The sequence below is a fragment of the Hyaena hyaena genome, unplaced genomic scaffold, assembly GCF_003009895.1.
Source record: "Hyaena hyaena isolate Hyena2069 unplaced genomic scaffold, ASM300989v1 scaffold_82, whole genome shotgun sequence".
In the NCBI taxonomy this organism is placed as follows: domain Eukaryota; kingdom Metazoa; phylum Chordata; class Mammalia; order Carnivora; family Hyaenidae; genus Hyaena; species Hyaena hyaena.
The window spans coordinates 2,375,517-2,403,089 of NW_024080713.1; the positions used below are offsets into that span (position 1 = coordinate 2,375,517).

General features: G+C 43.9%; 1 protein-coding gene across 5 annotated transcripts in view; it reads right to left on the bottom strand.

Moving 5' to 3' along the window:
* SLC37A3 (solute carrier family 37 member 3) overlaps window positions 1-27,573 on the bottom strand; it is a 66,742-nt gene that overhangs the window by 34,474 nt on the left and 4,695 nt on the right. For all 5 annotated transcript variants that reach the window (XM_039234036.1, XM_039234031.1, XM_039234035.1 and 2 more), the window contains 5 exons: window positions 22,156-22,316; window positions 20,688-20,796; window positions 13,528-13,620; window positions 10,034-10,117; window positions 7,629-7,774 (listed from right to left, as the gene is read on the bottom strand). In XM_039234036.1, the coding sequence (XP_039089967.1) occupies window positions 7,629-7,774; window positions 10,034-10,117; window positions 13,528-13,620; window positions 20,688-20,796; window positions 22,156-22,244 (521 nt within the window). In that variant the 5' untranslated portion in view covers window positions 22,245-22,316. The remainder of the gene's footprint in view (window positions 1-7,628; window positions 7,775-10,033; window positions 10,118-13,527; window positions 13,621-20,687; window positions 20,797-22,155; window positions 22,317-27,573) is intronic.

Sequence of the window (27,573 nt, forward strand, 5' to 3'; positions counted from 1 at the left end):
CATCAGTCAATGAAAGGTAATAAGAGGCAACAGAATTGGCAAAGAAGAAGTCAAACTTCCACTTTTCGCAGACAACATGATACTCTACATAGAAAACCCGACAGATTCCACCAGAAGCCTACTAGAACTGACCCATGCATTCAGCAAAGTTGCAGGGTACAAAATCAATGTACAGAAATCAGTTGCATTTTTATACACCAACAATGAAGCAACAGAAAGAAATCAAGAAACTGATTCCATTCACAATTGCACAAAAAAGCATAAAATACCTAGGAATAAACCTAACCAAGGATATAAGAGATCTGTATGATGAAACTATAGAAAACTTATGAAGGAAATTGAAGAAGACACAAAGAAATGGAAAAACATTCCACGCTCATGGACTGGAAAAATAAATATAGTTAAAATGTCATTACTACCCAAAGCAATCTACACATTCCATGCAATCCCAATCAAAATTGCACCCGCATTCTTCTCAAAACTAGAACAAACTATTCTAAAATTTGTATGGAACCACAAAAGACCCCAAACAGCCAAAGTAATATTGAAGAAGAAAACCAAAACGGGAGGCATCACCATCCCTGACTTTAGCCTCTACTACAAAGCTGTCATCATCAAGACAGTATGGTATTGGCACAAAAACAGACACATAGACCAATGGAATAGAATTGAGAACTCAGAATTGGACCCAAGAGTATACAGCCAACTAATCTTTGACAAAGCAGGAAAGAGTATCCAACGGAAAAAAGAGAGCCTCCTTAACAGATGGTGCTGGGAGAACTGAACAGCAACATGCAGAAGAATGAAACTAGATCAATTTCTCACACCATACACAAAAATAAACTCAAAATGGATAAAGGACCTGAACATGAGACAGGAAACATCAAAACCGTAGAGGAGAAAGCAGGAAACAATCTCCATGACCTCAACCGCAGCAATTTCTTACTTGACACATCCCCAAAAGCAAGGGAATCAAGAGCAAAAATGAACCATTGGGACCTCATCAAGATGAAAAGCTTCTGCACAGCAAAGGAAACAATCCATAAAACTAACAGGCAACTGACAGAATAGGAAAAGATAGTTGCAAATGACATATGAAATAAAGGCCTAGTATCCAAAATCTATAAGGAACTTGGGGCGCCTGGGTGGCTTAGTCGGTTAAGCATCCGACTTTCGCTTAGGTCATGATCTCGCGGTTCGTGGGTTTGGGCCCCGCGTCGGGCTCTGTGCTGACGGCCAGCTCAGAGCCTGGAGCCTCTTTCAGTCTGTGACTCCCTCTCTCTCTGACCCGCCCCTGCTCACGCTGTCTCTCTCTCTCTCTCTCTCCTAGAAATAAATAAAACATTTAAAAACAAAAACAAAAACAAAATCTATAAGGAACTCACCAAACTCCACACCCGAAAAACAAACAATCCAGTGAAGAAATGGGCAGAAGATATGAACAGACACTTCTCCAAAGAGGACATCCAGATGGCAAACAGACACATGAAACGATGCTCAGCATCGATGCTCAGCATCCCTCTTCATCAGGGAAATACAAGTCAAAACCACACTGAGATACCACCTCACGCCGGTCAGAGTGGCTAAAATGAGCAAATCAGAGGATTCTAGATGCTGGCAAGGATGTGGAGAAACGGGCACCCTCCTACATTGTTGGTGGGAATGTAAACTGGTGTAGCCCCTCTGGAAAACAATGTGGAGCTTCCTCAAAAAATTAACAGTAGAACTCCCCTATGACCCAGCAATAGCACTGCTAGGAATTTACCCAAGGGACACAGGAGTGCTGATGCCTAAGGGCACATGGACCCCAATGTTCATAGCAGCACTCTCAACAATAGCCAAAACATGGAAAGAGCCTAAGTGTCCATCAGTGGACAAATGGATCCAGAAGATGTGGTTTATCTATACCACGGAATACTACATGGCAATGAGAAACAATGAAATCTGGCCATGTGTAGCAACATGGATGGACCTTGAGGGTGTTATGCTGAGCGAATTAAGTCAGGCAGAGAAGGAAAGACACCATGTTTGCACGTATAGGAGGATTAGGAGGAACTTAACGGAGGACCGTCGGGGAGAAGAAGCAGGGAAATGGGGGCAGAGGGAGGGAGGCAAACCATGAGAGACTCTTGAATGTTGAGAACAAACTGAGGACTCGTGGGTATGGGGGGACTGGAAGGGAGGTGATGGGCATGGAGGAGGGCACTTTTGAGGATGAGCACTGGGTGTTATATGGAAACCAACTTGACAATAAACTATCTAAAATTTTTTTAATTAAAATTAAAATTAAGAGTATGAATCGATAATCATCTCAAATAAAAAGTTTTGGAAAAAAAGCTTCATGCACACAAAAATATGATACAAGTAAGCATGTAAAAAGATACTTAACATCATCAGACATTAGGGAAATGCAAATGAAAACCACAGTGATGTACCACTGCACACATACTAGAACAGCTAAAAACAAAAAAAGACCACATACATCAAGTGCTGGCAAAAATACACAGCAACTAGAACGCTTGCACTCTGCTGCGGGAATGTAAAATGGTGAAACCACTTTGGAAGCGACTGCCAGTTTCTTAAAAACGTAAACATACACCTACCACATGACCCAGACATTCTACTTTGAGGTATTTATCCAAGGAAAATGAAAGCATATGTTCACATAAGGATTTATACACAAATGTTCCCAGGAGCTTTATCTGTAATAGCCAAAAACTGAAAACAACCCAAACGTTCATCAACAGCTGAAAAGATCAACAAATTGGGATACAATAGATTACTATTCAGCCATAAAAAGGAATGAACTATTGATACACATGATATGAATGGACCTCAGAATAATTATACTGAATGAAAGCAGATAAGAAACAGTATATACTGTATGATTCTATTTATATAAAATTTTAGAAAATGCAAAGTAATCTCAAGTGACAGAAAGCAGATTAATAGTTGTCTGGAGACGGCGATGGGAGGGAAGGTGGAAGGTGGCGGGGGTGGTGGAGGAGAGGAGTTACAAAAGGGCACGAGGAAACTTGGGGGTGATGGATATGTCCATTTTCTTAACTGTGGTGGTGGTGATGTGTGCGTGCCAAAACTCACCAAATGGTACATCTTAAATCTGTGCAGCTTATTATATACCTTAATAAAGCCATTAAAAGAAAAAAAGATGGCTAAACAAAGAATCTAGTGGAAGGGAAACTAGCTACTACAACAGTCCAGGAAAGAGGCACCCGGGTGCCTCAGTTGGTCAAGTGGCAGATCAGCTCAGGTCATGATCTCCGGGTTTGTGAGTTCAAGACCAACACTGGGGTCTCTGCTTTAGCACAGAGCCCAGAGCCCACTTGAGATCCTCTGTCCGTCCCCATTCACCTCTCTGCTCCTCCCTCTCCCCCCTCCAGCTCCTGCGTGCAAGTGCGTGTGTGTGCACATACGCTCACTCTCTCTCTCTTTCAAAGATAAGCAAACATTTAAAAAATAATTTTTAAAAATATACAAAATCTAGCAAGAGGGCCCTGGAAGAGTTCAGGTCAGCCTCTGAACAACACTGGCTAACCAAAGATAGGATTTTAGAAGAAATTAGTTGAAAAAGAACTTTGTTTTAAATTGTCATGGTTTTAATGGTACTTTGTGGTTTACGGCTACGTTTTACAGGAAACCTCACTAGACCTTAAACAGCACATCATCAATTTCACTTACTAGTATTACCTGTTTTTTTTAAAAAATTGTCTTAGGTTCAGAAATAAACAGTAATGGCTCAAGTTTTTTTCTCTGTGATTGATCCATAGGATTAATGAAATGGTCAACCATGTCCAGGCACTGTTCTCAAACACCCAGTGTCATCCAACTTATAAAAGCTCAGGTAAGGAGCACCTAGGTGGCTTAAGTCAGCTAAGCGCTCAGACTCTTGATTTTGGCTCAGGTAATGATCTCCTGGTTCATGAAATAAAGTCCGCATCAGGCTCTGCACTGACAGCATAGAGCCTGCTTGGGATTCTCTCTCTGCGCACGCCCTTAAAATTAATAAATAAATAAATAAGCATTTTGGAGGGCAAAGGGGTGGCTCAGTCAGTTAAGCATCTGACTCACGGTTTCAGCTCAGGCCATGTTCTCATGGTTTTGTGGGTTCAAGCCCCACATCAGGTTCAGTGCAGGCGATGCAGAGCCTGCTTGCTCTCTCTCCCTCCGCTCACTGTCTCTGCCCCTCCCCCATTTGTGCTGTCTGTCTCTCTCAAAATGAACAAACTTTTTTTAAAAAATAAAGAAAATAGGGGCGCCTGGGTGGCTTAGTCGGTTAAGCGTCCGACTTTCGCTTAGGTCATGATCTCGCGGTTCGTGGGTTCGGGCCCCGCGTCGGGCTCTGTGCTGACTGCCAGCTCAGAGCCTGGAGCCTGTTTCAGTCTGTGACTCCCTCTCTCTCTGACCCTCCCCTGCTCACACTCTCTCTCTCTCTCTCTCCTAGAAATAAATAAAAACCTTAAAAAAATTTTTTTTAAATGAAAATAAATATCTTGCTTTTTAGAATATAGGCATTCATCAAAAGTTCATTTGTAAACCACTTTGGCATCCTGCATACATCTTCCCATAGAAAACTATTATANGGGCCCCGCGTCGGGCTCTGTGCTGACTGCCAGCTCAGAGCCTGGAGCCTGTTTCAGTCTGTGACTCCCTCTCTCTCTGACCCTCCCCTGCTCACACTGTCTCTCTTTCTCTCCTAGAAATAAATAAAAACATTAAAAAAAAATTTAAAAAAAAATAAAATAAAATAAAGATTTTTTAATAAATAAATATTAAAAAAATAAAAGCTCAGTAAGAATGATCTCAAAATGATACGTGTCAAAGTGATTATCTTTGGGGCACCTGGGTGGCTCAGTTGGTTAAGCATCTGACTGACTCCTGATTTTCGCTTGGGTCATGATCTCACAGTTCATGAGATCAAGTTTCCACATCAGGAGAATTCCTGCTTAGAATTCTATCAACCCCTCTACCTTCCTCTCTTTCAAAAAAAAAAATAATAAATCTAAAAATAATGATTATCTTTGAGTGATAGGATTTCAAGTAGTTTTACCTTTATTTTCTATTTTTCCATTTATATTATCTAGCTTGTCTAAAATAAACAAGAAGACTTTGTATAATTTTCAAAAATCATAAATAGAAAAAAATTACTTTAAAAATCTTGAGAAAGGGTCACCTGGGTGGCTCAGTAGGTTAAGTGTCCAACTTCAGCTCAGGTCATAATCTCACAGTTCATGGGTTTGAGCCCCACTTAGGGTTCTGTGCTGTCAGCTCAGAGCCCGGAGCCTGGTTCAGATTCTGTGTCTCCCTCTCTCTCTGCCTCTTCCCCACTCATGATCTGTCTCTTTCTCAAAAATAAAAAAAATTAAAAAAATTAATTAAAAAAAAATTTTTTAAAACCTTGAGAAAAATAAACAGCACATGAGCAGATAGCATCACCTACTCCAAAAGAAAACTAAAGTATCATATGGGAACAACTAACTTTTTTTTTTGTTTTTAGTATATATTTATTTATTTGAGAGAGAACACAAACAGGGGAGGGGCAGAGAGAGAGACAGAGAGAATCCCAAGCAGGCTCCCCACATCAGCACGGAGCCCATCTCAGGGCTTGATCCCAGGACTATGAGATCATGACCTGAGCCAAAATCAAGAGTTGGACGCTTAACGGACTGAGCCACCCAGGCACCCCTGGAAACAAGTACCTCTTAAAATTAAATCTGTTAAATCAGTAACACTAGAGGTAGAATGAAAGAGAAATCACTAGTGCAGTGCACTGAAGTCAGAGCATCCTCATTAAGTGGTACTGATTCTACCCACAAGACAGGTCATGGGTGAACTTTCACGACGTTACAGATCATTAGCCAGCAGGCAGCACGACCCCCATAATGAAACTGAGAAGGCCGGAACCCCGAGGGGAGCCAGGCAGGGCATGAACTCATCACCTGGTGGGCGGCTAATGTCTGTTGCAAACACCGGTCCATGGGAAAAGAGTAAACAAACAAAAAAGATGGAGCCATAAATGAAAAAAATGCATACCTCAAAACATAAAAATATTTATCCAGGAGAAAGGAAAAGAAATCCAAATTAAAAACATTCCTAAATTCAGAATGTTGCCAAACAACAAAGCCAGGTCTTTGGGCATCTCAGCTTACTTTCCATTCTATAAACGAAGTATGGCTCTTCCTGGCAGCCTAGAAGGTACTGCAGCAGGTGCCCACGCTCATTCAAGGCCCACATCACAACACAAACTCACATACACTCTGATAACGACTTGAGAATTTAGGGAAAAAATGTCCCATTTAATGACTTTTAAGCCCCGAAGTTTGGCATTCTTCATCTGTATCTTATCAGAATCTTCACTATGTGATCTTAGGCAAGTCTCACAGACAATTTTTGGCCTCAGTTTCATCTTTAATATAAAAAGGTTAAACTAGACCACTGAGTCTCAAAAAAGGGAAGGGAAGGCAAAACCCACAGGAAGATACATGATGGGATGGCACATGAGACTTAATTTATCACGCTACCTTACTCATGATCTGTAAAGGGGTCTCTGTTAAAAACAGATGTCCAAAGGATACCAGGGTGATGATTCAAAGGAGCACATGCACCCCAGTCTTTATAGCAGCACTATCAACAATAACCAAATTATGAAAAAAGCCCAAATATCCATCAACTGATGAATGAATAAAGAAGATGTGGTTTATCCATACAATGGAACACTACTTGGCGATGAGAAAGAATGAAATCCTGCCATTTGCAACAATGAGGATGGAATTGGAGGGTATTATGCTAAGTGAAGTCAGTCAGTCAGAGAAAGACAAAGATGTTTTCACTCATGTAGAACCTGGGAAACCTAACAGAAGACCATGGGGGAAGGGAAAGGGGAAAAAATAGTTTCAAATAGAGAGGGAGGCAAACCCATGAGAGACTCTTACAGAGAACAAACTGAGGGTTGATGGTGGAGGTGGGGCAGGAGGTAGGGGAAAATGGGTGATGGGCATTAAGGGGGGCACTTGTTGGGATGAGCACTGGGTGTTGTATGTAAGTGATGAATCACGGGACTCTACCCCCAAAACCAAGAGCACACTATATATACCATACTTTAGCTAACTTGACAATATATTACATAAAAAAAAAACAATGTTTATCTAAATGAAAAACAGTGTTGAGATGCACTGCCTTAGCCACACTCTGACCATGGCCAGGTGAGTATTATGAATGTGCCTGGGCCAGGGATGAGGGAGAGAGCCTGGGTGGCTCTCAATTTCAGCTCAGGTCATGACCCCAGGGTGGTGGGATCGAGCCCCAAGTAGAGCTCCATGCTGAGCGTGAAGCCTGCTTAAGAATCGCCCCACCCCCACTCTCTCAAAATTAAATAAATAAACATTATTTATTTTAAAAAAAAAAAGGAATATGCCTCACTGGGCTAGGCCATCCCCCAAGTCCACACCATTTCCAACACATTCTAACATGAACCCTCTCCACTATCCATTCTAAAATAGAGGGAAGGCGTGGGCAGGGTCAAAAAGATCGAGTTGACTGATGACAGGTCTGCATAATCTGATATTAAAACTACTTAAGGAGAGAAATTAAAGACGAAGGGAGTGGCATACCCCGCTCTGCCAAACCAGTTGCCCATGACAGCAACCACGCAGGGCCACCCGGTGGACTGCAGCAGGCCGTTCCCAATCCAGAGACAGCAGTACAGCCCCTTGTTGTAGAAATGCAGCCATTCTGTGACAGTGCCAAAGACGAACACCTACGAGGAAGGGAAGAGAAAGGGACATGTGACATCCACACGGACACCTAACTGCCCACCATGCTTATGTTTCTGCGTGAAGAGACACATTCAAAGGTCCAGGGCCCAAGAGTCATATGGCTGACTTTCCAGAGGCTCCTGCTCAGAGCGAGTAAGACAAACACTAAACCACCACCAGGGACGAAGGAGGTCAAACAACACGAAGCTCCCTAATGACCACCCCCTGGCTCAACGAGGACCTTCTGCTCTAACAGATTCAATCCTCCAATCCTCATTGTGTGACCCCCCGGCCCCCAACAGCTCTTGTTTTCTCGCCCTCAGGCCTGTATGTATGGAGAACAACTTTAAGGACTGAGTTCGTGGCTATGAGCTCAGTCAGCACAGGGCCATGCACACCATGGGGCCCAGGACGCGCCATCTCTCATTATTGCTGCAGCTGTGGAAAGAGCCACTGCTTTTTGTAGGCATTTTGCTCAAGTGAACATTTTATCTGCAGTTGAAATTTCTTTGGGGAATATTCTGCATAGGTTAAAAAATGGAATGCACAATACTGTATGTTTCCATTCTGGAATAAGCAAAATTATAAGGAGATAAAAATGGTCAGTGGTCACTGACCAGAGGCTTGGGGGGGTGGGGGGGAAGAATGGTAGTGACACAACTGTACTCGTTTGTTAAAACTCGGAATCACACGCCAAGAAGGGGGAGTTCATGCACATACTTCAGTTTTTCAAAACTGTATACGGGTTTTAAAATAAGACGTATGTATGTGTGGGGTGAGCAGGCTATGAATAAATGAAGTGTTTCAATCTCTCAAATGGCAGATATTGGAATAATCATAAAATAGGGTCTAAATGAAATCCACACTTTCATTCAACCAATAAAAATTCCTCACTAGGAGCTAGGAAACAAAAAAATAGGGTGCATCAAATGTGGATCTTGGGGGCACCTGGGTGGCTTAGTCGGTTAAGCGTCCGACTTTCGCTTAGGTCACGATCTCGCGGTTCGTGGGTTCGAGCCCCGCATCGGGCTCTGTGCTGACTGCCAACTCAGAGCCTGGAGCCTGTTTCAGTCTGTGACTCCCTCTCTCTCTGACCCTCCCCTGCTCANGTCACAAAATTAATTGCTGGGCTTGAAAAAAGGCATGGATGGGGCGCCCGGGTGGCTTAGTCGGTTAAGCATCGGACTTTCGCTTAGGTGATGATCTCGTGGTTCGTGGGTTCGAGCCCCGCGTCAGGCTCTGTGCTGACTGCCAGCTCAGAGCCTGGAGCCTGTTTCAGTCTGTGACTCCCTCTCTCTCTGACCCTCCCCTGCTCACGCTGTCTCTCTCTCTCTCCTAGAAATAAATAAAACATTAAAAAAAAAATTAAAAAAAAAAAAGAAAGAAAGAAAACATTAAAAAAAAAATTAAAAAAAAAAAGAAGTTGCTCTGCTTTAAAAAAAAAAAAAAAGAAAAAAATGTGGATCTTGCCCTCTCCACACTTAATTAGCGAGGCGTCGCTCCACAGGCCTTACACGCAAAAACTCGCCCAAGCCTCCCTATCAGCCCTGGGGTACAGATTCAACAAGGAGGCTGAAGCAAGAGCAATGGCAGCTGGGAGATGGCAGAAGAGGAAGTGACAAGCAGGCAGTCCAGACACCGGGCAATCTGTTACCTCAAGCACCATGCTGCAGACTCCTGGGGAAAGTAGACTAGGCAGGGACAACCTAAGTGCTACGGTGGGGCAGTCCGGAAAAGGAAGCGGTCCCTTTCTGGAACGAAGGAGGTCAGGAGAGTAAGGCAGTATGAAAGAAGTGCCATTTGGCCAGTCACATGCCAGAGACCCTGAGTTAGACTATGGAGAGCTGAACAGGGAGGGAGCTGTTCGAGGCAGGGAAGAAGAGCAAAAGCAAACAGGGTGAGGCAGAAAGGCACGGGCTGTGTTAGGACCACAGGAAATAGTTTGGCCAGATCCAAGTGGTGAAGTGTAGTAATCAACACAACTGCCACGGCAGCCCAGGACCAGGGTCTTGAGAGCACTGAATGCCGGGCTATTTACGCTTGGCTTTGGTGGTGACCGAATCAAGGAAGGGGTGTGATCCCAAATCTCATTTTAAAAAGATTCCCCTAAGTGAAAAGGCACATAAGGTATTAAAAAACGGAAGATTAATTTTACTCTTCTATGATACATATATAAAACGGGGGAGTACTTGGATTCTAAAATATCTGACCAAAATGATGATACTGATGATGATGATATCACTAATACCTTTTCAACTTACCACTAGTGCAGAAGAACACATGCCAAAAGACAGAACCCATCGTAAGTTGAGCCGATCTCCAACAATTCCACTGATGAAAAGGCCCTAAAAATAAAGCATGTTTATTTTACAGCTCTGAGTAATGACACAGTCTAAAAAAAAGGAAGATGCGATGCAATGCAATGCAAGTGGGGGAAACAAAACACTGACATGACTCCAAATTAAACTTCTTCGTAAGCCCAGATTAGCTGTCTCCATCAGTTTCACACACATTTCGTGAATTGACAGTAGGCTTCTGCACATTACACTGTAAACAAACTCACACACCCAAATACTGCAATCCAGTGTAAACCCCGGTTGTACCAAAAGTAGATCCCCGGCACTGCCTAAAAGGAGACTGGAAGACCAAAAACAAAACAGAGCGAAAATACTAATAAAACAAGCACGCAAATCTATTTCATTTTCTAGAACAGATTACTTCCTAAAGGTCAGCACTGTGCATTCCCACAGGGATTACACGGAGCCCTGTGCATTCTGAAATCGAGCTGTGTCACGTGTCCTGCACAACAGAAGCTTCTGGGGCACAAGCACTGCCTGTTTAATCTGACCCTTGGGTTTCATGACCTCATGAGGCAGGGAGCGTAGGGACGCAAAGCCAGTAATTAGCTGATGAGTACAAGCGTTCTGCTTCCTGCTCTCCTCCCACTGAGGGGCAGGAATTAAAATCCTGTGGTCATGGCCGCAAAGCAGACTAAGGAGCCGAGGGCAACACACTAGGTATCTTCCATAAATATGTAAAAGGAATAAATGCCTTGACTGAAAGCCTAAATCCAGGTACAGACGGGTGTTTCTGATAAACCGCCTGCACCTAAGCCAGAGAAAACTTGGACGGTATGTCTCATTATCGTCAACCTGTCACCACCTCAAAAGAGACAACTGTAAGCCTTAGATTTTATGTTCTATAGCTGCCACTCACATGTCTTATGCTACAGACAGTAAAAGTGGTAAATAAAATCTCTCAATGTTTCAGATTAGGGAACCAATTTATTCCGTGTTATTCCAAATGCCTGCGTGAGGCCTGGAAGTGCCAGAAGGACACGCAGCTTGATACAAAGAAGCATGATCACGGATTTCTCGCCGCCCCTTGATCTCTTAAACCTACTGAATCCTAGTGATGGGTATTATCACAACTCTAGACAAGAGGAAACTAAAGATCAAAAAAAAAAGGTTAAATTCCATTTCGAAACCAAGTTTCACACAGCTGACGGTGGTAGAGGTGGTCTTTGCACTGGACTACACTGCTTCTTAAAATACGCCATCACAGGCCCAAAGACAAACACCATGAGGAGTGCTCCACCCACGGGGAGTGCTCCGCCCAAAGCTGAATGACCATGTATTGGGATTTCATACTCAAAATGCCCAGGGTGAAGAGTTAGGCTAAACAAGCCAAGATCTGCTCCAACTGTTTCTACCGCTACAGGGTTCCTCTTTGAAGAAGTGATATTCCAACAATAGCCCAAAGAAACACTCATAGATTACTCTGGGACTTTCACCCGGTATTTCACATCACCTGGATATCTGCAGTCGAAAGGCTTTCTTATAACTGGACACATTCTCAAGACAGGAAATCAGACACTGGGAGCAAAGGGCGGAACGCTCACAGCGTGCTCCCCACGGCCCGAGCTCGGCCGCCCCCACACGGCTCCCTACAACCAGAGATCACAACCGCCCCCTCCAGGGCAACTGCCTCGGACAGAGAACTGGCGGCTGCCATGCTGGTACGGCTCCCGGACACCACCATCCTCGGCTCTCCTCCTTTATTGCTGCACCCCGGCCCTGCGCGCCCACTCCTCACGCCCCCTGCCTCCAGATACAGGAAGCCCCATGACTCGGTTGTCACACCTCTTCTCTATCCTCACCTGCTCCCGTGATGACGCCATCCAGTCTACTAACCGAAAATGATCTAGATGCCAAGGACTCTGAAATTTGTACTGCCAGCCTGAGCTTCTACCTTGAACTCCAGACTCACGTAATCAAGGGTCTACTCTTCATCCTTGGGGCAGTAACAGGTATGTCACATGGAACATGTCTAAAAGAGATTGCCCCCAAAGCCTACCCCCCTCCCCACCGTCCTCCACTCTCTTGTGATACTTCCACCCTAGAGTTGTTCCCAGCACCGCTCTTCTGCTTACATTCCACACGCGACGGGGTAAAGAATTACTGTCTCTACTTTTAGACCACAGGTAGGGGCGCCTGGGTGGCTCAGTCAGTTAAGCGTCTGACTTCAGCACAGGTCATGAGCTCACGGTTCATGGGTTCGAGCCCCACATCGGACTCTGTGCTGACAGCTCAGAGCCTACAGCCTGCTTCAGATTCTGTGTCTCCCTCTCTCCCCATTCTCTGTTCACTCACTCTCTCTCTCTCTCTCTCAAAAATAAGTACACAATACAAAAATTTTTTAAAAAAGAACACAGGTAAAACCTACCTCTTCTCACCTGTTACCCCACCCTGGATCTAAGACACCATCATCCTTCACCTTAAAACTGGAATAGCCTGCGGCGCCTGGGTGGCTCAGTCGGTTAAGTGTCCGACTTCAGCTCAGGTCATGATCTTACAGTCTGTGAGTTCGAGCCCCGCATTAGGTTCTGTGCTGTCAGCTCAGAGCCTGGAGCCTGCTTCAGATTCTGGGTCTCTCTATCTCTCTGCCCCTCCCCCATTCATGCGCGCACGCTCTCTCTCTCTCTCTCTTTCTCTGTCTCAAAAATGAAGAAACGTTTTAAAAACAAACAAACTGGACTAGCCTAACCTGTCTCCCTGCGTCTGCCTCTGCCCTCGGTTCAGTCACCCAGGACAGCAAGTGCACCTGTCCCAACACGGCACTTCTGCACAAAACCTTCCCGGGCTCCCATCTCACTCAACGATAAAGTCAAAGCCCCAACAAAGGGATCAAAGCTCTAAAGGTCTGAGCCCCATACCTCCTCTGGCCTCACTTCTTGCCTCTCTGTTCTAATCATCCTGACCTCACTCACTTCAGACGTTTGCTCAAATACAGTCCCCTATCCGAGCTCTTCCCCAGGGATCCTACCTAAATCAGAGCTCCCGCCCAGGGCTATGTATTCCCCTTTCCCTGCTTCATTTTTCTCCACAGCACCCACCACCTTCAACCGTACTCTGTACTTAGGTAGAGCGCTGTATTCCTGTTTGTCTTCCTTAGCTCCCAACCCCAGAATGTAAGCTTTCTTCCAGGGATTCTTCCTGTGTTGCTCACTGATGAACTCCCACAGACCACAGAAGTATCTGGCACATGACAGGCGCTCAGTAAATATTTGCCAGATGGATGAAAAATGAATGGATGGCTGGGTGGATGGATGGGAAGGACATAAAATATAACCTTCTGCAATGCCGAACTCTCCTCGGTCAAGAAATTCAAGAATCCCTTACACACTCCATAAGGTTTGCAGTCATTTCCACATACGGCTCTCCTCAACCTAAAACCCTCAAATTCTAAAACTTACCACCGCGTAAGAGAAGAGGAAAATGGTGTCCAGCGTTCCCAGGAAAAGAGTGGCCTCCTCTGCACTGGGAAACAAGTGGTTGCTGCTCCAGATCTACAGTGACACAACAAGAGCCGAGTCAGTCCCTGCTGGCACCTGGTAGTCAGGGCTCTCCAAGCACCTGCCCCTCGGGCCTTTTCCCGCCCTCAAAGAGCCCTGGTGAGGCTGAACACAGGAAATCAGCACCCCGTAGATAAGGAACACACTGTGCAGGGCGGTCGGCAGGGTCCAAAACTATTTGCACAATACTAAAATGTTAGCTGCTATTTTTCCTCTTTTCCACTGATGGTGCGTACACAGCAGTGGGTAAAACTCCTTGTGGCTCTGGTGAGTCAAGGTAGTTACGCCAAACCGTACTATTAATCACTATATTCTTTATGACCACGTTCACAGTTTAAAAAAAAAAAAAAAGGCCAATTCAATGAGAAAGAATGAAATCTGGCCATGTGTAGCAACATGGATGGACCTTGAGGGTGTTATGCTGAGCGAAATAAGTCAGGCAGAGAAGGACAGATACCATATGTTTGCACGTATAGGAGGATTAGGAGGAACTTAACGGAGGACCGTGGGGGAGATGAAGGGGGGAAATAGTGTGGGAGAGGGAGAGAGGCAAACCATGAGACTCCTGAATGCTGAGAACAAACTGAGGACTCATGGGTGTTGGGGGGGGAAGATGGGCATGGAGGAGGGCACTTGTGGGGATGAGCACTGGGTTTTATATGGAAACCAACTTGACAATAAACTATTTGTAAAAAATACTAATAACTAAAAAAATAAAATAAAAAATAAAAGCTAAAAAATAAGAAATAAAAAAATTTTTAAAAGGCCAATTTCACATAAGAACATCCTTGGTACATGCTAGATGCTCAAATATTTGTTGAGCACAAACAAGTATTAATTTTATTACATCTGGCCTCTGAGTCCACTTATCTTTAATATTCTGTGTGCCAGAATGGCAAGTGTGTCCCAGCACTCGGCACACACAGGTACCACGGCTGTCCTGAGGAAGAGCGCGTGTGCAACATGAGGTACAAGCCACAATACTGGGTTTTTTTACTTGAAAGAATGACAGACAGACAAGCTATAGTCATTCAGATTTGGGTATTTGGCAGATATTTCCTCAGAAAAGAACGAAATGAGCCTGTCACTTCAACATCCATTGGAAGTACCAGACAGACAAATGGATCTTAATAGAAGGGTATAAAAAGTTAATTGATACAGTTTCAGATTCCACATGGCAACTAACCTTTAAGAAATTGCCACTTGTCAAATTCTGGTGTAGTATCAAAGATGAATGCCCACAATTAACTGAAAAGGCTATTAAAATACTTCTCCCCTTTCTACCACGTAAACGTGAAAGGCCAAATTCTCATCGAACAGTTCAGAGGATCATACTGCAAGAGACTGAATTCAGAAGCAGACTGAAAATCTATTATCTTCCATTAAGCCGCATATGAGATTTGCAAAAATGTAAATCAATGCCATTCTCCTCATAAAGCGATTTTTTTGTTTTGAAAAATTATTTTTTATAAAATGTCATTCATGTTAACACGTTATGGGTTTCCTTAATTCATTTAAAAATAACTAAAAAAGAGACAAGGTGGTTTTTTTTTTTTTCAATTTCTCAGGGTTAATTTTTTTTAATGTTTATTTGGGCGGGAGGGGCGGTGGGCAGAGAAAGAGGAAGGCACAGAATCCGAAGCAGGCTCCAGGCTCTGAGCTGTCAGCACAGAGCCAGACACGGGACTCAAACTCACAGACAGCGAGATCATGACCTGAGCTGAAGTGGGATGCTTAACCGACTGAGCACCCAGGCGGCCCTCAATTTCTCAGCTTTAATTTCTAAAACAATAAATATCTATAAATGTAAACCCACAGAGCCAAAAACTCTCTGGGGTCCTCAGCCCCAAAATTCAGAGAACTATTGGAATAAATGATTTCTGAGATGGGTTGTTACAGGAAAGAAATTCTGACTTTAGATATTAAAGAAAAAAATCACAATCAGCAATTAGAAAAAAATGTTTAACAGAAAATAAAATCCCCGAATTATAAAAGAATGCATAAAGTGTGATCCTAAAGGATGGGACTTATTTCTGTGTGGCTTCAGGCATCAGCCTCACTCCTTCAACACCTCACATGCTGCTGTCACCGCAGAGAAGAGAGCAGCCCAAAGACTGATCGGTATTTCCGCACACTAAGTGGGGCCCTAAACTTCCCCAATTCGAGTTATTTTGCCTCAGACCACAATCTTAGACCCTGCGGCTCATTACGACCTAGGCCCATGCCCTGTTGAGCGCACACCAACGTGAGCTAGAGACGATGGCTTCGAGCAGCTGCTCCAAGTTTCAGGAGTCCTTCCTTACTCTCAGGAAGTCACCAAAACTCCCTGCAGGTGTGGCTTTCACAAGACTGGACAGATGTTAAATAGCTTTCTTTTGCTTTACTACCAGAATTCGGGTAAAATGTACTTTTGATGGTCTACTTAACAAGTGGAAAACAAAAAGAAACCAAAAACTTAAAAAAAAACAAAAACAAAGTAGGACGAACAGAAAGATACAGAAAATAGGATAACAGAACAAGCCTAGTAAAGAAAGTTCCCTTCAACAACAGAAGTCAGATGAAGGCGAGTATATACAGTAGAGAGAAATGGCCAGGCACACAGAGTGAATCACCCCGTGTTTAATGAAATGACTTGCACACACTGAGACCCCATGCACTGCGGTGGGGCGAGCCGGCCCACGTGCCCATACAACTGTCGCAGGAACCCACCGGCCTGTATGTGTGTCGAGTTTGCTCGTGTTGCACCGAGGCACTTCCTGGAAGCACGAAATCGCGTGCTTGTGGGTTTCCTAAGTGAGAATGTCTAGCACAAGGTAAGGGTGAGGCATGCGGGGGGAGGGGGGGCTGCTGACAGGAGCTTCCTGAATGGGTGCGCAGAGGAGTTGTTAAACCTGACTTCCGTTCGGGGTCTGCTCTCTGCCCACGGTGAGTGGTATCGCTTTCCGTGAAGTTCTGCTGGGGAAGAGCAGCTGTGGATGAGCTTGAGATGGGGTGTCGAGGACACCCCGAATCCTGCCATCCTCTCCTGGACAGTTTAGACTCAATCACACTGTTCTCATGAGAGGACTGTACTGTCTGGGGAACTAAGGCTTTTCAAGTTGTCCTCAAGTATTAAATTTAACCATTACTTCCTTGTTATCTCTAAACATGGATTTTATGTTCTGTTCCCTATTTTCAGTGTTTGTCCCTATCAGTGGCATCCATGATAAATTCTCAAGGTGAAGAGACTGTCTGTGCTTAATTCTTTTCATAAAGCACCTAAGATAGATATACATTAAAATTAAAACTATAATAAGTGATTTTTGATGACGCTGTTCAAGATACTTAAGAAATGTTTAATGAGGGGCGCCTGGGTGGCTGGGTCGGTTAAGTGTCCAACTTTGGCTTGGGTCACAATCTCACAGTTCATGGGTTTGAGCCCTGTGTTGGGCTCTGTGCTGACAGCTATCTCAGAGCCTGGAGCCTGCTTCACATTCTGTGTCTCCCTCTCTCTCTGACCGTTCCCTGCTCACGCTGCACGCCTCATTCTCTCTCTCTCTCTCAGAAATAAATTAAACATTTAAAAAATTGGGCGCCTGGGTGGCTCAGTAGGTTGAGCATCCAACTTCAGCTCAGGTCATGATCTCACGGTTTGTGAGTTCGAGCTCCGCGTCAGGCTCTGTGCTGACAGCTAGCTCAGAGCCTGGAGCCTGTCTTCGGATTCTGTATCTCCCTCTCTCTCTGACTCTCCCCTGCTCGTGCTGTCGCTCTCTGACTCTCAAAAATAAAAAACATTAAAATTTTTTTAAAAATTTTTTAATTTAAAAAAAGAAATGTTTAATGATATATTAGCAAAATATTTTCCAGAATAATTTTACATAAACCTTTGTGGGGTTCTTTTATTCATTTTGAGAGAGAGAGAGAGAGAGAGAGAGAGAGAATCCAAAGCAGGCTCCACACTGTTAGTGCAGAGCTCAACACAGGGCTCGAGCTCATGAACCATGAGATCATGACCTGAGCTGAAATCAAGAGTTGGATGCTTAACCCACTCAGTCACCCAGGCGCCCCATAAACTTCTGGTTCTAAGAACTCTTCCCACTTCAGACAAGAAAGGAAAGTTCACATGGAGGCTAGCATTGACAGTTACAAACACAAAAGCACAGGAAGAGAGAAAAGTACCTATCGCCCTCGCTGCTCCACTCCCAGCAATAGCCTTAGAAAAGAAAAGGAAAGAAAAGAACCCAGACCTTGAAGTCTAAAGAAAGGAATGGAAGGTCAGCACTGCTCTCCATGACGGCAGAGATGGAAATACAAAGATCTCCGGGATAAGTCTGAACTTGACTTCTATATAACCAATCCATCCAAACCACTTAATCCATAGTCCTGAAAAACCAGAATGGTGAAGCCTATTTTAGCAGCAATTAAAGTAAATAAATAAATATCTAAGCAGAAAAGGCAATGCAAGCCCCACAAGAGCTAATAATGTATCATAGTTACTGGCAAGAAAAGAGTTAACACAGCAGGCCTGAGACTGTACTCCTCAGAAAGGCCTACTTGTGAGTTTGGCCCCTGGCTGGCGTCTAGGCACTTGCATTTGGGGAGGATTCCCATCACTTCCTGCTAAGAGTGGTTCACTGTACCTAAACTGTTTGTACACACAATGTTGTTTACACTGAGCCTGCTTTCCTCCTGGGCGTCTCCAGTTTTGTACATGTCAGGCATGGGGTGCCTACGTGACCTGTCCCTATACAAGCCCTGGGCACGGAGTCTCTAATAAGCTTCCCTGGTAAGACACGATTTCGCCCATGTTGTCACAACTTGTCGCTGGAAGAAACCCACAACCTGGACAACTCCACTGAAAACGCCCTCTTGTAAGCCAGTCCCTCCAGACCTCAGCCTATGCTTTTCCCTTTGCTGATTTTGCTCTGTACCCTTTCACAGTAATAAACCACAGCTATGAATATGAGTATAAGCAGAGTCCTGTGAGTTCTCTTGGTGAATCATCGAACCTGGGGGTGGTCCTGGGGAGCCAAATTCAGTTACCTAACAAACAAAAGCAGCCTTAGGCAGCATAGCCAGAAACTTAGTGCCAAAATCAAATCCTACTGCTCTGTATCTGGTCAGACTGTACCTAAAGAACCACATTCAGTGCACAGCGCCACTACACTACGGTTCAAGGAACCAGTGGTGTCTGCCTAACCGAGAGAGACTTAGGAAGAAAGGTGTTCTCTGAATATTCAACAGGCTGTCATGAATCAATGACTTATGCATGGCTCAGGAGAAAACCCAAGATCAAAATTAAGCAGTAGAATACTTTTCCCTCAATATAAAAAAGAACTTTCTAGAAGTATTTAAGCAGAAGGTGAGTGATCATCTTTCAATACTGACAAAGAAAGTATTTATACTGGTTGAGAGTTAGAGCACATGACCCCTCCAAGGGCACGCCAGGGTTTGTGACGAGTCATTTGATCATTTAGAGGACTCACTGCACACACAGCACTAGTCAAGCCTCAGTGTGAAATCTAACCCTCTATTCCTAACATCTTTCCTCTTTTTTTTTTTTTAATGTTTTATTTATTTCTAGGAGAGAGAGAGAGAGACAGCGTGAGCAGGGGAGGGTCAGAGAGAGAGGGTGTCACAGACTGAAACAGGCTCCAGGCTCTGAGCTGGCAGTCAGCACAGAGCCCGACGCGGGGCTCGAACCCACGAACCGCGAGATCATGACCTAAGCGAAAGTCGGACGCTTAACCGACTAAGCCACCCAGGCGCCCCAACAAGAGCATTTTCAATAGAACATCAGTTCTGTGAGGATAGATTCTTTTTTTTTTTCTTTTAACCCTCTCTCTAGGTTTCTTTGTTTCTTTTTTTTAGTACCCTCACTATCTACAACTGTGTTTATGCCAGAGAGACCCACAGTAAGCACCTGACTGAATAACTTAATCACATTTTGAGGGGATTTCCTATAATTTGCAGATCTCTATCAACTCTTAATTGATCCAAATAGGGGGAAAATGTTTTAAGAAATAAGACATGCCAAGAATATTACTATGTATCTATAATTCCACATAAGTACAACTCAGGGAATGTGGTAAAGAGTGTATGGTGGGGGGGGGGGCACTTGGGGGACTCAGTTGGCTGATTGTCCAACCCTTGGTTTCAGCTCAGGTCATGATCTTGTGGTGCGTGAGTTCGAGCCCCATATCGGGCCTGACAGCTCTGAACCTGGAGTCTCTTTCATATTCTGTGTCTCCCTCTCTCTCTCCCTCCCCTACTCACACTCTCTCTCTCTCTCTCTCTGAAAACTAAATAAACATTGAAATTTTTTAAAAATGCATGGAGTGGATCTGTGTATTAACATAAGGTATTGTAAAGAACAGCATCTCCATTCCAACTGGTCATCAGAGGATTCACTTGATGCATAATGAATTCAAGGAACTGGACACATACTCCCTGACTTCTAGACTCTTAAGATACAAACAAATGAAACAATTACAAAGTATGTAAATACTTAAACATTAAACTATGTAATACACTATACACAGTTGGGGCGGGGAGGTTAGAGGAAGCTAGGAAAAAATTTGATAGCAAAAGTGGCAGTTTAGGGGCACCTGGCTGGCTCAATTCGTGCAACATAGGACTCGTGGATTCAGGGTCACAAGTTCAAGCCCCACACTGGGTGCAGAGATTACCTAAAAAAGAGGGCATTTTATCTCGCCACAGAGGGAAAAGCAAGATTTAGATGGGTGGGAATAAAGAGAAAGAGCCTAAAAAAGAACATGAGTAAAACCTCAAAGGCAGGAATGGGTACAGGTGCTTGTGAAACTCAGTTAAAAACCAGCCTCACCAGAACTGTGTCACTTTAAAACGATAAGAAAGAAGCTGGATGGAATGGTAGGTAAAACAGGCCTGAGCTGGGGCAAGCTAAGGAATCAGGCAGAATACTTTGGATTTTATGCCATAGAAAACAGCCACTTTTCAGAGTCCTAGGCAGATGAATGAAACAAACTGGAAGAACTTGAGGGGAACTTAGGGGCGGGCATGGCTCGCTCCCTAAACCCGTCCCAGCACTTTGTTCTGCTTACCTCTACAGGCAATCTAATGGACTTGTTAAAAGCACTCGGGGTCCACTGCTTAGAGATACTGACTTTGACATTGCTAAAAGTTTTTCTTGATGCGTGGAGCAACGAATAACTGCAAAAGAGAGAAGAAATACGGCTGAATGATTAGCAAAGAAAAGGGCATTTGATAAAATCCCAGATACAGTCCCATTTGTTTTCATCAATTTTAGAATTCTTCTCTTAAAAAAAGTTCTGCTTTATCAATTGAAACGGTCTCTGCCAAGCAAAAGAAAAAACTAGTCTTCTTATATAAGCCGCCGTGTTCACTCCTAACTTATCCCTCCACCTAGAAGACAAATATGTTATTGATCCCAACCCACTTTAAACCATGGATGCAGTTCTGTAAAGAATTTTAACTCATTAGCAACTGCTGGCCCCTTACTGTGTTAGCCATTCAGTAGCTTTCTGAGTTCTGTCTTCTCATTGTGATGCCTCCTCTCACCCCCAACAAATGACTGTCCCTAAAGAAAACATCCAAATTTACCTATCAACTCTTACATAATTAAGAACCATTTCCTAGTTTTGCCTTAAAACAACCAAACAAACCTATCACATTTGTGGTGCCTTCAATAAAGATTAACAATAAAGAAAACCTACCCAGGATAAATCATCAAACAGCTAAGCCACAGGGTTATAAACTAACATGGCTCCTGAAACCAAACAGCCTGGTTTATGCCATCTGTGGACCACTAAAGAGAGCCACTGAGGGCCATAGAATTATAAATACTGAGGATTCTCCTTAGAATTGCCTCAGACCATCTTTCCTGAATTCAGGATGCCCTGCATATGCGCATCCTATATTCTAAAGCTCCTGGGGTTTTTTTTTTTAATGTTTTTTTATTTATTTCTGAGAGAGAGAGAGAGAGAGAGACAGCGTGAACAGGGGAGGGTCAGAGAGAGAGGGAGACGGAATCTGAAACAGGCTCCAGGCTCTGAGCTGGCTGTCGGCACAGAGCCCGAAGTGGGGCTCGAACCCACGAACCGTGAGATCATGATCTGAACCAAAGTCGGACGCTTAACCGACGGAGCCACCCAGGTGCCCCTGAAGCTCCTGGTTTTAGTAAAGAAAGAACTTTATGGTTAACCAGAGTTTCTCAACCGTGGCACTACTGACATTTTGGGCCCTGAAAATTCTGTTGTGGGAGGCTAGCCAGCGCACCGTAGAGTCTGCACCAGCATCTCTGGCTTCTACCCACTGCAAGTGGCACCCCTCCCCCCAATGCGACAAGCGAAAGTGCCTCCAGACATTGCCAAACATGGGTCAAATAGTCCTTGAAAATGACTTGGAACCACCAAAAAGTACAACGGAAAGAATAACTAGCCTGGTTCATAAGCTCATGCCAACCGCCGCATTCAGCACTTGCCACGCGGTACATACCCCCTCAAACACACCAAAACCCACAACAACAGTTTTAGCAATCCATCCACGTACCTGAAGAAGGTGAGCAGGAACACAACAACATGATGATGGCTGAATCGGGAGAACAGAGTTCCTCTCTGAAAAATATTTGGCCAGGCCATAGTCTTCCTGAGCTTCCTCTCGCCTCTGACCTGAAAATCTGGATAGTGAATGATTTACATCATTTCTTCTTTCTGGAAAAACAAAATACATGATCAACATTACTTAACATAAGCAGTTTATCTAAAAACTGAATTATTTAGACTTATAACCAGTCAGCATGTTATCAGGCCTTGAAAAAAAATCACATGGGCTAGCTGACACCAGAAAACGAGATCAGTGATTATATTTTATAACAAGTCCTTAAAAAGAAAAATCTTGACAAAAGATTACACCCTAACAGAAAGAATTCTCATACAAACTGGTAAGAAAATCGCTAACTCAGGGCTGCCTGGCTGGCTTAGTTGGAAGAACATGCAACTCTTGATCTCAGAGTGGTGAGTACTTAAAATAAAATCATAGGGGCACCTGGGGGGCTCAGTTGGCTAAGCGTCCGACTCTTGATTTCAGGTCAGATCTTGATCTCAGAGTCATGAGATCAAGCCCCAACTCAGGCTCAGCATGGAGCTTGGAGCTTACCTGGGATGTGTGTGTGTGTGTCTCTCTCTCTGCCCCTCCCTGGCTTGCACGTGCACTCACTAGCTCGCTTGCTCGCTCTTAAAAAAACAAATTTTAAAATAAAATCTTGGGGCGCCTGGGTGGCTCAGTCAGTTAAGCATCTGACTTCAGCTCAGGTCATGATCTCATGGTTCATGGGTTCGAGCCCTGTGTTGGGCTCTGTACTGACAGCTCAGAGCCTGGAGCCTGCTTCCGATTCTGTGTCTCTGCCCCTCCCCACCTCAAGCTCTGTCTCTCTCTGTCTCAAAAATAAATAAAGATTTTTAAAAAGAAAAGAAAATCTTAAAAGAAAATCACTAATTCCGACAGAAAAATGAGGAAAGGAAATGAACAGGCAACTCAGAAGAAATGACATGTCTATTAAATTTATCAAATAAAAACTCCAATCTGATTAGCAATACAAGAAATGCTAATTAAGGCAAGAAAACGTTTATATAGTTAAAAAAGATGGGGTGCCTGGGTGGCTCAGTTGGTTAAGCGTCCGACTTCGGCTGGGTCATGATCTCGCAGTTCATGGGTTCAAGCCCCGCATCTGGCTCTATGCTGACAGCCAGCTCAGAGCCTGGAGCCTGCTTCGGATTCTGTGTCTCCCTCTCTGTCTGACCCTCCCCTGCTCACACTGTCTCTCTCTCTCTCTCTCAGAAATAAATAAAAAACATTAAAAATTTTTTTAAATAAATAAATAAGATTGTGCTCAATGTAGTTCAAGGTCTAATGACTCCTGAACTCTCATACACTGCTGGAGATAAAACATAGTATTACAGACCATCTGGCCACAGTCATCAAGAGCTTTGACACAAAGATTCAATTTCCAGAGACCTATCCCAGAAGAAATACAAGATGCATTCTTGGCTCTATAAGAAAAGGTAGTTTTCACAATGTGTCAAAGAAACTTTATTATGGTAAAGAAATGAACTTTGTGTCAGTCATAAGGAAATGGGGAAAGAAACAGGGCCACTCCCATGTCCTCAGTCTCCACCGCTTCCTCTCAAGTCCCACTGGTTCTCTCTGAAAGCTGCACCCATGCTCTGACACCCAAGAATAATTAAGCACACAAAGTAAGCATCTAAAACTTAATATATCCGGGGGCGCCTAGGTGGCTTAGTCGGTTAAGCGTCCGACTTTCGCTTGGGTCATGATCTCGCGGTTCATGGGTTCGAGCCCCGCGTCAGGCTCTGTGCTGACTGCCAGCTCAGAGCCTGGAGCCTGTTTCAGTCTGTGACTCCCTCTCTCTCTGACCCTCCCCTGCTCACACTGTCTCTCTCTCTCTCCTAGAAATAAATAAAACATTTAAAAAAAAAAAAAAGATAAAACTTATTAATGTCTCCGGTTAGAAGTCTGAAGACACAACCTATACATGCAATTAAAGGAGGAATGATTAAATAAGCTATGGTATATCCATATAGCTGGGTATTTTATAGTCATTTGACATGATGATTAAGGCTTTTTAGTGACATGAGAAAATGTCAAGTGAAAAAAGGAAGAAACAGGGTGCCTGGCTGGCTCAGTCGGCAGAGCAGATGACTCTGGATCCTGGGGTGTTAGGTGTAGATTACTTACAAAAAAAAAAAAAAAAAGATATGACTTACAAATATAATCAACTCAACTCTATGTTTACATAATATTTACAAATAAATAGGGAATACACTAGCTCTCTCTGGGTAGAGGGATTATGGGTAATTTTAATTTTCTATATGCTTTCCTTAAAAATCTACAATAAAAGTATATACTACTTTTATAATCAGAAGGGAAAACATCCACAGCATTGGTAAAGTCCTATAATTTACCTGCTTATTAAGAAAAAATAAAGGGGGAAGCGCCTGGGTGGCTCAGTCGGTTGAGCGTCCCACTTTGGCTCAGGTCATGATCTCACGGTTCGTGGGTTTGAGCCCCGTGTTGAGCTCTGTGCTGACAGGCAGCTCAGAGTCTGGAGCCTATTTCAGAGTCTGTGTCTCCCTCTCTCTCTGACCCTCCCCTACTCACGCTGTCTCTCTCTCTCTCTCTCTCTCAGAAATAAATAAAACATTTTTTAAAAAAGTTAAATTAACAAAATGACCTGTATGCTACATGTACTACAATAGTCAGGGTAGGAGACAAACCCCAGAGCTCCAATACTGAAATTAGCAAGTCACAGGGCTATGCTTTCTAGGCTGTGCTCCTTGTAACTTCTATTAGACTCATGTTTTCACTAGCCACACTCTAGGAGACGTAGCCAAACTGTAAATGCTAACAGACCCGCCAAATGGCCATTCCTGAAATTTCTGCATAAAAGGTACAAAGTTGAGGTGGTTAAACATTACAGCCGTTTGACTTCCTGGCTGTAAGCCATTAGACACGCCAACCTCTATGAATCACATGTGGTTGTCTATAAAATGTCCTGTCTCTTTTGAGAGCTGTAAGACTAAAATAAACAGTAAATGTGAGGTATTATTAAGATCATTATTTTTTTTATCTTTTTAAATTATTTTTTTAATGTCTTATTTCTGAGAGAGAGAGAGAGAGAGAGAGACAGTGTGAACAGGGGAGGGTCAGAGAGAGAGAGGGAGACACAAAATCCGAAACAAGCTCCAGGCACTGAGCTGGCTATCAGCACAGAGCCCAACGCAGGGCTTGAACCCACAAAACATGAGATCATGACCTAAGCCGAAGTTGGACGCTTAACTGACTGAGCCACCCAGGCTCCCCTAAAACAATTATTTTAGCCACTGATCTGCCCAAGATTAACCAATCCCACAGCAGCAGAATGTAGCTAATTTCATTTAATCTTTCTCCCTGAAAAGTGTTCACAAAATAATGAGCCAAGTAGGATTTTAAAATTCCACTTACAAAAGGTAATAAATAAACTTTCTGTCCATAATTCCAGAAAGTTACAAACCTGAGAGCTATTAGTGTTACTGCTAAATTTATCTCCACGCCCTAAATTAAACATGAAACCCAGTGGAACGCAAAGCTTTATGTAAATTGTAGCTCTTTGAACTGAACACATTTATACCTCCAAACAGTATGCTGATAAATTATAAAATCCAATAATTTATCAGGTAAAATAATTCCAAAAACGTATGTTCTGACAGATTGGGATTACAGTGCTTTGGCAATAATGGTTGTGTATTTCAAGGTTGTGCAGTTACATTAATAACTTTAAATGACGACCGAGCTGTTTGAGGCCATCTGGATTTCATTTCTAAACAAACCACCTTTTCCTTAGATACTGTGACACGAGAGAAAAGGTTTAATAAGTACACCAGGAAAATAGTTTTAAGTAATCACCTGCTACTGGCAGGATGCCATTTAAAATGAATACTATTACAACATCTGGTCCTAAGTAATTACAATAATTAATAATAATAATAACACCTTGCACTTATATTCTCTACATCACAGAAGTGATTTCTAATCATCTGTGAGCTCTGTGACCCTGGGGACGTGCTGAGAGGTGCTTTTTTTTTTTTTTTTTTTTACTGTTTTATTTATTTCTCAGACAGACAGACAGCATAAGCAGGGGAGGGTCAGAGAGAGAGGGAGATACAGAATCTGAACAGGCTCCAGGCTCTGAGCTGGTTGTCAGCACAGAGCCTGACGCGGGGCTCGAACCAACGAACCGTGAGATCATGACTTGAGCCGAAGTGGGAGGCTCAACCGACTGAGCCACCCAGGCGCCCCTTTGCCAAGTCTGAATCCATCAAGCGCATCCTACTTTCTGAAGATCATTTTCTTTACTGCTCTAAATACAGATGGAACAAATGTCTAACATTTTCTAAGTGTACGTAAGTGCTGCTATAATTAATAAAACCAAAATTCATTTAAGTATTTCTAAATTCAAAGTAGTTTCTCATTTAGTATTTTCTCAAGCAATGAATACTGAATATACAACTATCCTATGAGAAGAATTAGCTTTTAAAAACACAGCTTGCTAAAAATAAGGTCTTCGCCATCACAAAGGGTTCACAGTCACTGAGCCACGCTCATTACTTTTCAAAACCAGTTCATAATCATGAACTCATCCGATGTGGGACGAAGGTTTCTTGAGTCCGAGAAGACCACGCATACAAGGTTTTTCCAGAATGGGACATTCTACATCGTGCAATCGATGTTGAATGAAAGGCGGCTTCCTGGGGAACGTGTCCAGATGGCAGGTAATCTCCCCCTTATACAACAGTGCCTTGGAATGTAAAGCATTCCAGAACTGTCACGTCCCACAGCTGCTCAGAGTCCACTCGAACCCCACATCGGCAGAGTTCAGGCTGCCTGGTACTAGGAACCCTGTGGGACACAAAGACTGCGAAGTGCAAGGGGGGGCGGCTGGTAGGAAGGGAGGTGGCCCGCGGAGAGCACCTGGACGCCCAGGCCCGCGGCACCTGACCCAGTCTTCGCCCCACCCCAGTCAGCTTCGCTGAGCTCACCCGGGGGGCTCTACTGCCCGCTGGCCCTCAGCCCTGCAACCACCCAGCACCCCGCTGTCGCTGCAGACGCCCCCGCCCCACCTCCCTTCCGCGCCACCGCTTCTGTCTCAGTCTCAGCGCAGCAGCCCGGTGGGGTGGCGCAGGGAGCACTCCCCAGTCCTCTTCACCGCCCATCTCTTCCTCTACCCCACCGTCCAGTAACCACGTCACCTCCCCCGAACACACTTCAAACACCCTACTTTCTTTCCTTGCAGAAAACTGCTTGCTCTCCCACTTTCCACTCGCCAGTCACTTTACCTCGGCGAAGCTCCCACTTCAGCCAGCTCACCGTTTCCGTCATCCAAGACCCTCTTGGCCCCCATTTCCTTCTTCA